Here is a 16,883-nt window from a genome sequence, read left to right on the forward strand (position 1 = left end):
CCCAATTTCTATGATATTGATCTAAACTCCTGAAATAATTCAATTACCTCCAAATTGATTGGTCACATCGTCTTCACAACAAAAATTCCAACAAATATTATTTATTGAGTGAGTCTATGGTACTATGCATATCACGGGTTGGTCCGTGCTACGGCTCAATATTTGAGTTTTCAATCCTAATGGTCAATCCGAACCATTCATCTTGTTATCTATATTAATATGTGTTTGGAGACCAAATTTTACATTTTTTGAAATTTTTTTACTATTTTTTATATATTTAGAAAATCACTTGATCTGAAAATTCTGGACCATCCAAAAATAGTGATTTTCAATAAATCTAAAAAAATAGAAAAGAAATTTTAAAAAATGTAAAATTTGGTCTCCAAACACATATTAATATGGAGAACAAGATGAACAGTTCGGATCGACCGTTAGGATTTTGAAAAGTCGAATATTGAGCCGTATTACTGGCCAAATCGTAATATGCATAGTACCATAGACTCGCTCTTATTTATTTGTTTCCTTTGGTATATTAACTTGGCTATAAGAAAGTTGAATTGAATATTATATCTATGTCAAATTGTGAATGTAATGAACAAAATCAAGGTGACTAGAGGTCTGTAAATGATTCCATGTCTAACGTGAAGTTTTCAATCAATTACATAGATAGTAAATGTGAAGTTATATATTATTATTACTATTTTTAGTAAAGATTAGAGATCAAGCTACTCAATTATATAATATCCACAAATAATTACTAATTTCGGGTATCAAACATACAACTTCACAAACTGAAAACATCACCTTTGTTATTAGATCAAAAGCTAATTCTAAAAAAATAAGTTTACTTTGTGGGCAAGCCTTGGTTAGATGAAAAGATAGACCCAAAGATGCTTGCATGGCATTTGCACAACATATGGGGTCCATATATTCAATTTTAGTTAGGTCATTGCTTGTTGGCTAGCTGCTTTGAAGGCCGAGTTGTCAGACAGTATCATGTGTTTTGTATATCTAGCAGAGTAGCAGTGAAATTAATACAATCCCAGGTTCATTGATATGTCCAAATGATTTCCGGAACATAATGCGTGACAGCTTCATTAAACCATGGTTTTTTTGCTCTCCTGATCTTTCTGTGTACTACCGGTTTTGAAAAACCGCTACGCATAGATCTGTAATCGTAATTTTTTGAAGGAGAGGGTACACAAGAAATTAATGTTTTAGATCACAGGAGGGGCCGTGTCAAGGCCAACTCATGTGCTTTTGTCTATATTTGATTTGCCTCATCTGGTCTAAGCGAAAACATAGTAGCCTCGATGCTTATCGGATCTGTAAGAAAATTATGTGGCCCAAAATAAAACATTAATGGGCTGGTTATGAGGCGTGATTTAAATAGACTTAATTAATATATCAGATGATTAAAGAATGCATAGTGATATGTTAATTAAGGATGTGCTATTATATCCACAGGCTAAAGGGTGCGCTATTAATTGATCTGTCTACAAGCTAAAGGGTGCATCTCATACAGCCTGATTTAAAGGATGCGAATAGACAGAGAGGCATAATTTTCTGATAGGATTCAGACCTATTCATGAATATCTCAAAATCAGTCTGTTGACCCATTAATGATATATATAAAAGGATACAAACTCTTCTGATAGGTGCCTCCTTCTTTTTATATTATTATCATTAATTAATTAATTAAAGAGGATAATGGAGTGATTTAATTGGCCTGTTCATTCCGCACTATTATCTCATATAGGCTTGATTTAAAGGGTGCATAATGACAGACTGATTTAAAGGGTGCTGCGCCTTTATCTATGTTATGCCAGATTCTATCTCCCCTATAAATAATTGTTTTAATGACAGGTATTATATATGAATTCTAACAGTAAAGTTGATTCTCTCTTCATCGAAATTTCATAAAGAACAAATTATCATTGCTTAGAAAGGAAAAGATGAGAGAAATCGCTTTACGGTTCTTCTGACGGTTTGCGAAGAACGTTTTTAAGTATTGTTCTACATATAACTATGGATAAAGGTATGTAATATATTTGATTGATGTACACGTGGAGACTTTGATTTGCTTTTGATGATTTTTTAATTCCGCTATTGAAACTTTAAAGATAATTAGTTGTACTTATTTTTTATAATTGTGTGTAAGTAGTTGAGCACGATAATGTCTACTTACAGGATCTACTCTTGAATTCAATGAGTTCTAAGACTGTCTGATCTACTTGCATATCTGTGTGTATAAAAATTGAAGCAGATTTATACCAATTTTAAACATAGTGCACACATCTTAAAGCAGATCAAAAGATGATTGAGTCCATTGAACCAAAGTAGATCCGATATACATCAGACCTACTCTCAAGTTAGGTCTAAGCATGCCGTTGGATTTGATTCTTAAATTTTTTTTTTTTTTTAAAAAAAAAAACGTTTGTTTTAGTCCACAAAACTCAAACAAAGATACTAGAAAGGTGAAAGGACGTCTATTTTATGGAAACAGAGTAGGTCCGATGGGCATCGGACCTACTTTGGTTCTAAAGGGTTCAATCACCGTCAGATTGGCTTTAGGATTCGCGTCAGAACTTTCGCGTCTGCTTTAATATTCGTGCTCACAAATCCTGAAGCAAATTAAACGGTATATCTGCCCATCGGAACCAAACTAGGTCCGATGGGCATCGGACCTACACCTTTCTCCTATTTTATACCTATAGTTTTGTTTGACATCGGTACTGCAAAAAGTATCAGTTATCTGATATCTAAAAGCAATTATTTTGTGGTTTCTTAATAAAATCGAAGGATATCACCCACTATTAACAAATAAACAACAAAAAAGGCTTTTAATACGTTTGTCAACATTATCTTTAATCAGCATTGTTAATTTAATTTATTCAATATGGCATATTTTTAAAGAAAAAATGATCTATAATATATAAATAACCATTATTTTCATTTTTTTTTTATATATATATTGGACATTTAAGCACGACAACGTTCATAATACATATTATAATAAATATACGAAAACATTATCTCAATTATTTTATTTTTTTTCGAAAAGTTTGACACAGAGGCTGTTAAGTGGTTTATTAATAAAAGTTTTGAACATCCAGAGACATCCAAGCACTATATACTATTACAAGAAAATAGTAAAATAAAAACCGATCAGTGATGCATCAAATTGGAAACACTACTTTTAGTATAAATTGGAACACTAGCAAGATACAAAGACTTTACACCTATTAGTATGTGAAGGGATTTGGCATATAGTACACAGAACTATGTATGCAAAGATACGATAGAAAGCAATTTCAAAATATAACGAAATTTCAAATCAACATAGATAAAATATAAATTATACTAAGACATAATAAAGAATTCAATACATCTTAACCCTAGAGATGAGAAGATTAGCTTCTCAAAGTCATCGCAAAATAAAATAAATAAAATAAGAAAGATATAAACCACAACCCTTGAAGATTGAATAACTCTTGCCTCCTTAGATGATGCATTCTTCTCTCATCTTAGACTTTGATGGCCGCCCTTCTCTTCTCCGGAATTTACTCTCTAATATAATCTAATTAAAAGAGAGGTATTTTTAGTATTCCTAAAGAGGTGTAGAGGAGAACAGCTCGGGTCCGATGGCCATTGGACCCAAAGTGGTTCCAATGGGTTCGCTCACTATCGGATTTCCTTTAGGATTCGCACCCGCACTTTTGCGTATGCTTTAAAATTCGTGCGCACGAATCCTAAAACAGATCCGATGGTGAACGAATCCATTGGAACCACTTTGGGTCCAATGGCCATCGGACCCAAGCTGAAGTCGGTGTAGAGATGGTGAAGATCATGGAGATCATGGAGGCATGGGGCCCACCCATGATGTGTAAATTCTGCCAAAAATAGTTCGCTAAATTTGGAGGTGCAGTAAGTGTGTTCTTCTAGAACGATTCTGCTCGAAATTCGCATTAACGGCTGATATTTAATCCAATCAAAACAGTCAACGGATTGAATCCGTAGACTCATGCAGTCTCGGCGTGTAGCCGCATGCGGAAGGCTTAGGCAGCATGGCTCCTGACTTAGCATATTTTCTGTGTTTTTCACCATTTTGCATATGGTGCACTTCGTGCTACATGCTCAATGTGATGCCCTATTTTGATATTACCGTCAGAAATAGTTTAAATATGACATTTTTCTCCGTTTCGGCCTAAATATGCATATTTCTCCAAAACCTGCCAAAATAGCCTAAAAACACATTTATTGTAAATAATTCGAAAAAATGACTACTTTGCACACACTTTTTATCCATTTTTAATACTTAAAAGTAGTAATTTTTGCCATATAATTTGCTCCTTTATTTTCTTTTCGCTAATAACTAAGAGATTTGATTTCTTTTCTTGTAGTTATTCTTTTATCCGTCTAGGGTCAATCAATAACAAAACACATTATTCCAATATATCAAATATCGATTCCAATGACTTTTGCTACTAGAACCTTCCCAACCACGATTCTTGTTTTTCTTCCCATTCTTAAATAAAGAATTCGATATTCATTCCAAAAAAAGAGTTGAACTACTTTCTTTTTTTACTCCAATTATTTTCAAAATAGATAATCTGAAACCTTTACTCATAATTCAACGAGGAAAACAAACATTCCGCGCACCTTGTTAGAATAAATTGGAGGGCAAATTTGAAAAACAGATCAATTCCTATTTGACTTATATCTAGGGAGGAGAGAAGTAAAGAGGAGGAAAGGAAGGAGAACAATTGAATTAGGAAATGGCATCGAAATCAAAACGGGTGGGAAGCAGGGAGAGAGCCGAAATTTTTTTAAATATTATAATAAAAAAATAAAATCAAAACACCTCCGTTTTAGAAGAATTTTACATTTTCTTAGATCACATATTAGCTCTGCGGTTCCATTTGAAGGGACCGCATAGCCAATCTGCGATCCTATGGTGCATGTTACAACTACCCAAAGTACTCCCTGCGGACCGTTAAGTAGGGCCACATATTAGCTCTACGGGCTGAGTAAATGTGAAATTCTCCGTTTTCGGGAGTTTTTTGGTTTGTTTTTTTTTATTATGGTATATAAAAAAAATTCGGGAGAGAGCAGAATGGACAGCGGCGGAGGAAGGGAGAGAGAGGCGGAAGTGTGTATTTGTGCCAGTGATAACTCCGAGTCATTCAATACAATGATGGATATGTTATTGTATAGACTGTTAAATTTGATATTTTTACGTGTGTCATGTTATTTATGATTTTTTTTTAATTTAGTTTTTAAAGGAAAGATATGTCTTCTCTTTTGAGAATATTTTGAAGGAAAAAATTAGAAACAAACATTCCAAACATTCCACATTAGCTAATTTTATTAATAGTAAACAACAACTTTAAAAAATAATTTTATTTTACTTATAATTTTAACGTAACAAATTTAATTTATATTTTATTTATCGTGTGCATATCAAAAATAGTAAAAACAATTCAAATTTAACATCATAGCATCTAACAAATATAAAATTGATTTTCTCTAATATTGAAATGTTCTCTAATATTCAAATTCTCTCTAATATCCAAATTTAACATCATAGCATCTAACAAATCTCCATGTTAAAATTGCCGCGATAAACGCTACCTACATTACAGAATAAAAATTATGTTCATTTGTGTATAATTCTAATGGCAGATTACGTGGCAGGAAAATACTGCCTTATTTAAAGCCTGGTGTTTTATGGGCCTTTAATTTAATTCTCTGTCATAGGAGCCCATAAGTCCTGGGCCTAGTGATGCAAGGTCTATCATGGAGCTGCGCCGGACTTTTTTTTTTTTTGAATCAAAACCGGGCAGTGACTGCCAGGGATTTATTAACCGAAATAAATTACAGCAGTTTGATTTCTCATTTACCAGAAATACCCCTGTCCATTACCTGGTAACCAGACAGTAGGCCTACCACTTCACTATACTGGTAAAATGAGAAACAAAAACAGAAAACTGCGCCGGACTTAATGATACCCATTTTGTTGAATTCGATCATTAAGTCCAGCTGCGCCGGACTTAATGATCAAATTCAACAAAATGGGTATCACATTTCCTTTATTTTTCTTTTTTAAAACTGCATCTAACATATGAGGAGGGATCTACTTATTTTTTTTTTTGTGACATCGAATTACATCTTACATTTTAAAGTTCAAACAGTCGATTCAAACCGTTCAATATGATAGATATATTAAAATATGTTTGCACATCAAATTTATTTATTTTTTGAATTTTTTTACTATTTATTAAGATGGGTACAAAAATTCAATGGCATGAAAACAACGATTTTGTAAAATACTTCATAAATAGTAAAAAAAATAAAAATAAAATGTAAAATTTGATATGCAAGCACATTTTCATATATCCATCATGTTGAACGGTGATCACTCTACATGGTAACACTACTTTCGGTATATAATAATATACTTTTTATACCCTAGTTCTACTTTCGTTCGGATCACAAGCACATAATCCTACCGTATAGTAGTGTTAGGTGTCGATCCATAGGGATAATATATTAATTATTTAATAATGTATACTAGTCTTAGGTTCTCCAGGTTTATATTTGAGTTTAAATCACAGGTAATCTCATTCTAAACTAAGCAAAGTATAATTTCAACATTTATTTACCTCGCATACGGCACTGTCACTCCTGCAAGGCAGGCCACATGCAGTATTGTCACTACTCGCAAACACCTAGGGTTTATGCCTTGTGTGATTTGAAAGGTTTTCCGATCTTTCGATCAGCTTTTGAGCTAGTAATTCAGAATGTTTTAAGTATGCAATTAATTATCTTCCTCACACCAATACAATTGATCATATCATATCATATCCTATCTCAAATTAATATTCCAAAGACCCTACTTATTTCTAAGCAATTCCTAATTATTAATTAAAGATGCAATCTACGATATCCTGTCAAGGAAGCCCCTTAGGTACTGCAGCATGCCCCCTACAAGCTGAGGCTAGAGCTTTACTGAAAGTAGTAAGGTATGTCAAGGAGAATGCACAAGAGGACTGTGTCTTCTGGACAGACAATGCTACGTTGACAAATGCAGTTTCAAGATTACAGCCTCCCACTGAAGTGGATTGAAGAGCAGCCAGGGAAATCGAACCCTTTGGGAAATGTTCAAGTCTCATTCGAATTTCAAATGTATGCATGTGTCTCGATGCCACAATGATTTGGCAGATTACTTGCGGGATTAGAAAGAAGGAAAGATTTAGTTACTTGGGGTTTACTTTTCCGCTATTCAAAATGTAACCAAGTACCATATAATGATTTTCCCGAGTATTAATGGAAATTGCCTACGGGCGTGTTTGAATCAAAAAAAAAAAAAACTTTCGCGTTACCCTCAACATAAGATTTTTTTTTTTTTTTTTTGAAAACTTGGTAGTAGCTACCAAGGTTCGTGAGGGGGAATCGAACTCTCGATCTTTGAGTCTAGAACATTTTTCTAGCCAATTGTGCTACCTTTCCTTTCTCCTCAACATAAGAATTTAATTCGCATTACGCATGAGCAGTCTCAAGTATCATAGAGCATTGCATTTCAAATTAACGGTAATGCAATGATATCATGACTAAGCAAATAGTAGTGGCTTCAGTAACAAGTAAAGAATGCAAATAATTATGAAAAAAAAAATAGAACAAGAAGGGCTCCTCGACTGCACAGTACTTAGAAATAATACTTTTATATTTTTGCACTTCAATTAAAAAAATACTGATTTAAATATGAAATAATTATGAAAAAAAAAAATAGAACAAGAAGGGCTCCTCGACTGCACAGTACTTAGAAATAATACTTTTTTATTTTTGCACTTCAATTAAAAAAATACTGATTTAAATATTATAAGAGACCTGTGCAAAAGGCAATAGGATCAAGTACCACCTCTGCTAATGGGGATTAATTTATAGTGTATCTTAATACTACATGACTTCATGTAGTGTATTAATAATACCCGGGTCGGGTATACCCTACCTTGCCCGCCAGCGTCCGCTGCCCGGGGTACCCATGCCCGAGCCCGGGTATGGGTCAGGTACGCGGGTACGCAGGTAGGGGCAAAAACCGGACCGGACGGGGTTTTTTGGACCCATACCCGACTATACCCTACCCGACCATACCCGTATCCGACCTTACCCGTACCCGACTTTACCCTACCCGGGTACCCGTCTACCCTTACCAGTACCCGTACCCTTATACCCGACCCAAATTCAAACCCCAAATTCAAATTTCCCCCCAAACCCTTAATTTCTATTTTTAAAAATCTGTTTTTTAATTTCTGTTTTTAAAATTCTTTTTTTATTTCTGTTTTTTAATTTCTGTTTTTTAATTTCTGTTTTTAAATTTCTGTTTTTAAAATTCTGTTTTTATTTCTGTTTTTTAATTTCTTTTTTTTAATTTCTGTTTTTTCATTTCTGTTTTTAATTTTCTGTTTTTAAAATTTTGTTTTTATTTCTATTTTTTAAATTCTGTTTTTATTTCTGTTTTTTAATTTCTGTTTTTTAATTTCTGTTTTTAAAATTCTGTTTTTATTTCTGTTTTTTAATTTCTATTTTTTAATTTCTGTGTTTTAATTTCTGCTTTTTAATTTCTGTTTTTAAAATTCAGTTTTTAATTTCTGTTTATTAATTTCTTTTTTTTAAATTCTGTTTTAATTTCTGTTTTTTTTATTTATATTTTATTGTTTTAAAGTAAAAAAACACATAACAAAAACAGAAAAAAAAAATTTCAGGAAAAAAAACGGAAAAAAATGAAAAAAAAACGAAAAAAAACAGCAAAAAAAAAAAATACCCATACCCGCCCTACCCGTCAAGGGTACAACGGGTACGGGTAGGGTATGGTTTTTGAAAAAAATACCCGACATACCCGTACCCGTATACCCTAGTACCCGTCATACCCGTATCTGAGACGTACCCGTACCCACCCGCCCATTAAACCACTAACTTCATGTAAATCATTACATCCGTATCGGCTAGGGCGTACCCACATTTGGAGGAGGGGGCAGCTACTCTTTCTGAATTTTGAATTTTAATGCAGATTGGAACGTTCCGATTGACTTTATTCTCCTTGAAATCAGGGGCGGACCCAGGATTTTCGTTGGGGGGGGCAAAAAAATATCGAATCAGATTTAAACCCATTAACTAATTGGATACTTGATAAAAAAAAATAAGAGTGAGTCTATGGTACTATGCATATTACGATTTGGCACCATGCTATGGCTCTATATTCGAGTTTTCAAATCCTAACGGTCGATCCGAACCGTTCATCTTGTTCTCCATATTAATATGTGTTTGGAGACCAAATTTTACATTTTTTGAAATTTTTTTACTATTTTTTTAAATTTATTGAAAATCACTGTTTTTGGATGGTCCAGAATTTTCAGATCAAGTGATTTTCTAAATATCTAAACAAAAAGTAAAAAAATTTCAAAAAATGTAAAATTTGGTCTCTAGACACATATTAATATGGAGAACAAGATGAACGGTTCGGATCGACCGTTAGGATTTGAAAACTCGAATATAGAGCCGTAGCACGGTGCCAAATCGTAATATGCATAGTACCATAGACTCACTCAAAAAATAATGTTTTGACTTATATTTTCCAATACCCTGACTTATAATTTATGATCCTATAACTTATAATTAATATTACCAATCATAATTCAAGAAATTTATTTTGATTTTAACACTAAATTTAACCCGAATTATAAATTAAACATCCAGAGGGGGGCAAAAATTTTCCAGGAAGGGGTAAAGTCAATCGGTAGCAATAAATCACCACTAAAACTCGAAATCCAGTAGATCTGCCCCTGCCTGAAATTCTTTTTGCCCTCCTCTGAATGTTTGATTTGTAATTCTAGTTAAATTTAGAGTTAAAATTAAAAAAAAAATTAATTATAATTGGTAATTATAATTATATGTTAGGGTATCAAAAATTATAAGTTAGAGTATTGGAAAGTATTATTTTTTTTATCGAGTATCTAATTATATCTCCATAAAAATTTAACATCCTTTCTTTTACCCCTTTATTTATTTAACCTATCGTTGACTTTGTACTAAAATTTTGATTGACCATTTTACCCTCGCATAAGCTGGAGATATCCATTCCATTATTTAACAGTACAAACTACAACATGAGCATGAATAAGACTCATATACTAAGGTATGGATACAAGAAGAAAAGAAAAATATCACGGCTTTCAAATTTTATTAGATCTTTATTTAAGCAGAGACAGAAATTACAAGTTTCAGATTTAATTAAATCATACTTCCAGTTGACTCACAGAAGTTTTGATGGGTACACTAGAAATTAACCCATTATAATAGTAGTAGTCCAAATGAGCCAGATAAGTTGATAACTGCCTCGCTTCAAATTCTAGATGCCATCTCCCGATTAGAAACCGCAAAAAAAAAATATGTGCCAGCAACAGAGAACAAGAAACTATGCAAAGAGACAATAGTACATCTAAAATTAACAAGAAAACTATGAAACAACAAACAAACATAAGAAATGCCATCTTAGATAAAAGGAAAGTACATTTACAATGATAAAGGCAGGAGCATTCTTCGCTTCCACTCACGGTTTTGTTTAATTTGCTTTGCAATTCTTGCACAAACAAGAATAATTCCAATAATGCATATAAACAAAAATGCAAGACGAATGTGTTTCAAGTATAAGGAGACTCCAGAAAAAATTAGGAAGGCAAACATCAATAGCTCCAGTATCACAAGTAACACATCTCCCCTGCATAATAATACCTATTATTTATGTTTTTATCAAAAGAATAAGCATTGTATAAAGCACTATGAAGGTGTGCGAATGATTTAACCCAATAATAAGGGGTAATTTTACAAATTGACTTGAACTTCTCGAGGTTCTAAACGGTGAATTCACATTGCTAATTCAAACCTTAATCCCATTTTGCTTCATGTGCGATCTAGCTCTAATAGATTAGACAATACGAGAAAATTTTGAGAAAAACTGAGGGTCTAAGCTCACATTTAATGTGAGAAAAAGGATAAATAAGTACCGTGAGGAGGAAGAAGAAGAGGCAGCAACAGCAGTAGGAGAACCAGATGCGAATGATGCCACGCGGATCCACTCGTGTTTGGGTCGGATCTGGTAACCGTACTCCTTCAATTGCTCCGCCATTTTCGATCCAGCTTTCATTCTCATGAAATTAAGGTAAAAATTGCATGGCTGGATCGAGAAGAGGAAAGGGGAAGTTCGATGGCGGAGAGAATTTGGAAAGAGTTGTTTTTATTCTTTTGAATACAGTCGAATTTGATGCAAAAAATATGAGTCCGAATCTGCTGTAATCCCGGAGGAATTACAGGGTCCTGAAATTTCAATATCAACCGTTCAAATTTCTTCTGCACCGATCTTAAAAAAAGTAAGTTTTCTTACACAAATCTCGAGAAAGACTAACGGTTCGGATTGAGATTACAGGATCCTGTAATTCCCCAAGAATTACAGCAGATTTATTTTCAAAAAATATTCGACGGATTGTGGTCTCGAAAAAGAAAAGTGCAAGTCTCGACGCTGGGCTTGGTGGTCTCGTTTCTAGAAGTTGGAGAAGAAAATTTGCACGGTATAAATTTACGACTCTCAGACGGGGAAAAACTTGTGCTTTTTCTTTTTTTGATGGAGTTGGTAGTGGGCTAGTGGCAAAATTATGCTTTTTCACTGGTTGATTATCTGAGCTCCTTTACTTTACGGACCTGATGATGCCAGATCATCAAATTAGTAGGTTTTTGTATAGTTATTCTGTTGAAACAATTCGCTACTGTTTAATTAAATGATGCCGGTTTTACTTTTAGTAAAGCTTGTAAAAAAAAATTTATTACTATAATTGCTACAAAAAATATAATTAAACATGAAAAGTTGGAGAAAATTAAAACCTCACAATAGGGTAGAAGTTAATGTACAAATATTTTCTATGATATATCTTATTGCAACTCATTTTTTTTCTTACTAGTCACCATTTTATTATAGTTGTTACACGACAAATTATATAATTTGCTATTGATATTTTTTACTCACTAGAAAGACAAATCTTAAACATTCAATTGGTATTATGTACATATTTTTATACAAATCAAACGACATAGAAAATAATAGAAATGAATATTGATAACGCCCCTACCAAGCATTTAATAAGAAAAAATATTAAAAACGCTTGATATAAAAGTAATGTGGCTAAGTTTGAAAATGCAATGACGTTACCCATTCAAATAATATATAAAATTAATGGGGTTTTTTTTTCTTTCCTGCGGCTTCCGCAATGCAAAAATATAACATTTTGTTGCTTATAATTTATATATGAGACTATTTCTATCCGTTGACCGCGGAGACGTACAATATTCAATTTCTTATTTTATATTATCTGTTACGTTATTTTGCTACTTAAATGAAATAATTATTTTTCTTAATGTTCTGAATTAAATTATTTTTTTCATGCTACTGGAGCATATAGTGACATGATACACCAGTGGTTTACCAGTTTCCATATGCATGTACAATTATGTTAACAATTTAACATAGGTATTATAAAATTCCAAAACATAATTTAAAATTGGTAAATAACAGTTGGAGAAAATTAGAATATATTGTGTGTGTATTTTTTTTTTCATCTCACAAGTTATCATGATCAGCGTGCTTTTATAAATTGTTGCAACGACGTAAAATGGGTTTGTGCCATTTCAATGGGTACTGTACTTTTTCCTGCACAGATATTGTTATGCTATCATTCCTAATTTTTCATTTATTTTTTACAATTTTACTTGTTTTATTTGTCTGGAAAACATATTACATGTGATTTTTAATTAAAATAACTTGCTAAACTTGTAAAGTTAAGATTAAAAAAAATATTATTTTCTTTTCAATTCTAGCAACAATACTATGACAAGAGTATCATAAAGTTAATTTAATATAAGTTGAATCGTAAATCTAACACATATAATGATAAATTTTGTTTATTTACGTAGACCCATAGATTTTATTTCCATATGATATTTCCGAAATAATTGCATATCAAAATTTACAAACTCTTATTTAAAAAACTTAAAAATAATTAGTTCACTTAATTCCTATGAAATCTTTAACGGAACTGTTGATTATATCCTTAGTTTTGTGCCTCAGTTTTGTGTGCCAAATGCAGCCAAAACCTCAGCTTCACACAATCCCGGAGCCACCAATTCAATGCAACCAATTTGCCAAATGCAATTCTACTTCCTAAGACTAGCATGCAGTGTTGTCCTGTTGTTAGTAGATATAGGCAATCAAGTATCTACACAATATCAATTGTAAAATAAAGTAGAAATAGTTTGTGATTGAAACACAGTATTGATGAATTTATATTTCAGTAGAAGTACGAGTCCTTACCTCTGCATTAAAGCACTGATCGCTTTTATCTCTGAATCGTCCGATAAAATGCTAGGCCCCTCTGCGGAGTTTTTCCGTGCGGAGCTGTGCGGAGATTTTAATCTGGTCCGTTGGTTTCGGATCGGACGAACCGAATTAAAAGTTCCGTAAATTTTGAGTTTTTTTAAAATTCGGGCAAGATCTGATCTAGTCCGTCCGATTCGAAACGAACGGACCCGATTAAAAGCTCCGCACGGAAAAACTCCGCAGAGATACGCTTCCCCTTCTAATACTCGTGCTGGTATGTAACGGAACGATTTGATCTAAACTCAAATAATGCGTTAATGCAGAGGATGTGAATTCGTATAAGTTAGTTCTCTCTTTTTATTATGAAAGAAATCCCAAAAAAATAAAGGACAAAGCACCTCTCTTTGTTCTCTGCTTCACTCGTGCTATTTCTCTTTTTCAGATATTTAGATTTGATAAACAAAGAACACACAAATCTGAAGGAAAGAACATCAGATCAGTCGACAAGAGAGATATGACACAGGTTGTTGATCTAGACGAGTGGGAGGTACTGAGTTGCAATTCCTCTTGCAAAGACGAATTTGAGGAGAATGATTTCACCTACTTGAATTATTTCTCCAAGGATCAGGATCTGGGTCAAAGAGGTGAGATTTCTGATGCAGAGAAGAAATCTGTTCAATTTTATCATGACGAGGTTATGGATCCTGTCGTGGGAGATAGTTCGGGTAATAATTTGTTAGCTTTATCTAGCGATTTTAATTCTGAGATGTTTGTTTCTTCTGATTTAACGAGGGGGTTTGAAGAGAAGGATGGTAATTTTGTTAGAGGTAATTTAACTGAGGTGTTAGTTTCTAGTGCTACTGGTGATGAGCATGATTCAATTGGTGAATTAGGGTTTGGAGAGATGGAGGTTCTAAATGAGTTCTATTTGAATCAAATTGATGATGGAATTGTTAATTTAGAGGGCGGCAGTGAACGTATTTATTCAGAGAACATGAATAGCAGTATATTTCCTTTTCAAGGAATTGATAATTCAGATTCGGTTTTTTCAAGTGAATCAAAGGGTGGAATTCTTGATTGGAAAAGTCCGAAAGCAATATTAACTGATGCAAGAAAGAAAAATGGTGATTTCTTCAAAATGGAATTGGGTCTTCAAATTAATTCAAATGGAGATTGTTCAAATTGTTCAAATGATAGTTCCTTAAAATTAGATAAAAATTTAACTGAAGAAAACATTACCTTTGATGAAAACAAACCCGAGAGTACTAAAGAGCAAATTAGCAAAGGTCAAGATGGAGCGAAGGGAGAGGTATTATTGGCATGGTGGAAAGTACCAATAGAAGTGATAAAATACTGTGTATTTGGAGTCAGGCCAGTTTGGTCAATTTCTATGGCAATGGGGTTTTTAGGGTTTTTTATGTTTAGTAGGAATTACTACTTGTACAAGATGAAACAGAAAGACAGTAAAACCAGGCTGCCGGTGAAAGTTCGTTTTGATGAGAAGGTTAGTTCTCATTTCTTTTGCTTCTTTTTTGTAATTTAATGCACTTTAATAAATTCGAAGTGTTGGATGCCATTATTGATTTAGGTAGTAATAGATGATTTGTTTCATTTAGTAGAACATTTCATCCAAGGTTAACTACCATAAGAGTAGATATGTCAAGTTTAATGGGCCTTTTTGCAAATTTTTACAATGGTTCTTTTCTTACTTGCCAACAAACAAAATGTTTCTCTTGTGTATTGGTTTGGTAAAATTTTGTTAGTAGGTAGTATATTAATATATATTTTGTTTCATTTAGTAGAACATTTCGTCCAATGTTAACTACCATAAGAATAGATATGTCAAGTTTAATGGACTTTTTTGGAAAATTTTACAATGGTTCTTTTTTTACCAACTAACAAAATATTCTTGTCTCTGTGCATTGGTTTGGTAAGGTTAGATTCTTATCAAGAAGTCTTGTACAAGCTATTGTAACCAAGTCATGTCTACTTCATAATAAACAAATTGAATTAAGAGTGACGCTATGGTACTATGCATAGCGTAGATTGATTCATACTATGGATTAATATCTTCATTTCAAAGTTCAAACAATTTATCCGAATCGTTCAACATGGTCTCCATATGAAAATGCACTTGTAGACTAAATTTTACATATTTAAAAAATCTTATTTTTGAATGGTTCAGAATCTTTAGATCAAGCGATTTTCTACCTATCTAAAAAAAAATGTAAACTTTGTCTACAAGTACGTTTTTTTTTTTTAATATGGCGCTTAAGGCCCGTTTCATTGCCATGAAACTTGAAGTTACAAATACCAGTTTCACCGAATCAGGTATATTTCCTAATATAGCAATTCCCGTTCTCCCTAAGCACCTAGAGTAATCTACAAGTACGTTTTCATATGAAGATCATGTTGAACAAATTTAGATCGATTGTTTGGAATTTAAAAATGAAGACATTGATTCATAGTACGGATCAATATGCACTATGCATTGTACCGTAGCCTCACTCTTGAATTAATTGTCACCAAACTTCATCTAGCACAAATATGTTTATTTAGAATGACAAGCAAACAAAAGGAATTTCTCGTAATTATATGTTTAAATATCTTTTATTTTTCATTTTAAAATAGAGGAGAGCTGTGGTACAAACAAGAGCAGCACGTTTGAACAAAGCAGTGAGCTTGGTTAGACCGGATCCGATTCTACGAACTCTGCATCCGGCATTCGGTGTAACTCTTTTTCCTGCGATGAGCAGCTTTCAGTGGGCCCCATGAGTCTGTCTCTCCTCTTTTTCTTTTTCTTTTGTTCAACACTGAATTTTAATTTGGTATTGCAGGGGACAAGTATTATACGCACAAAATAATTTCGGGGTATATTTGGTTGTATATATGATATAGTTTACTGAATGTATCTTACTCTTTCCCATAATCTTTTTATACATTAGATATTTGCTTGGATTTGCAGTAGAATTGTTTCTAAATTAGGCTTTCAAGTTTGAGATGTTGTCAATTTAAATAAAATTAATTTGTCAATTTCTAGCTTTTGCAGTGTAAATTTAATCAGAACATTGGATGCATTTAAAGTTTTAAAAAAAACTTGTACACCATCAAACTATTGTCTAGAATTAAACTGGTACCTTCAAATTATACTGCGATCTAGAATTTAAATTGATTCAAAGTTTGATGTTTCAGCTGAAATTTAAGAACCACTCGTTATTATATTTCTCCCTTTGATGTGTCCAAATCAACATGAAAATGATAAAGTAGTGACAGATCTAACAATTCACATCATTTAACTCTTAAACCCTTATTTTATTTTATTTTTGAGAAGACCCAAAAAATCAAAATTATTTTCTTTTGACAATTTTTTTAGTTCATTAAATTTATCAATTAAACTTCTACAGTGTAAACTGTGGATCAAAATTAAAAGGAGAGCCAACAGTAATTAGTTAATTGTAGA

At 32.8% G+C, this 16,883-nt stretch overlaps 1 protein-coding gene and 1 long non-coding RNA gene across 3 annotated transcripts; one reads left to right on the forward strand and one right to left on the reverse strand.

The window, feature by feature from the left end:
• Window positions 1–10,537: 10,537 nt before the first annotated feature.
• LOC144567571 (uncharacterized) lies at window positions 10,538–11,340 on the reverse strand. The gene is made up of 2 exons (XR_013515449.1): window positions 11,064–11,340; window positions 10,538–10,777 (listed from the first exon to the last, which is right to left on the reverse strand). It is a non-coding gene; the product is annotated as an uncharacterized LOC144567571 (long non-coding RNA).
• Window positions 11,341–13,764: 2,424 nt separating this feature from the next.
• LOC144567534 (uncharacterized) lies at window positions 13,765–16,387 on the forward strand. 2 transcript variants are annotated; one of them, XM_078317698.1, is made up of 2 exons: window positions 13,765–14,931; window positions 16,062–16,387. In XM_078317698.1, exons 1-2 carry the CDS (start codon window positions 13,938–13,940, stop codon window positions 16,196–16,198), a joined length of 1,131 nt encoding a protein of 376 aa, XP_078173824.1. In that variant the 5' UTR covers window positions 13,765–13,937; the 3' UTR covers window positions 16,199–16,387. The 2 variants fall into 2 exon arrangements, with proteins under 2 accessions (XP_078173824.1, XP_078173823.1); XM_078317697.1 differs by having other exon boundaries at window positions 13,771–14,927; window positions 16,055–16,387.
• Window positions 16,388–16,883: the final 496 nt, after the last annotated feature.

The sequence above is a fragment of the Carex rostrata genome, chromosome 16, assembly GCF_964058835.1.
Source record: "Carex rostrata chromosome 16, lpCarRost1.2, whole genome shotgun sequence".
Lineage (NCBI taxonomy): Eukaryota > Viridiplantae > Streptophyta > Magnoliopsida > Poales > Cyperaceae > Carex > Carex rostrata.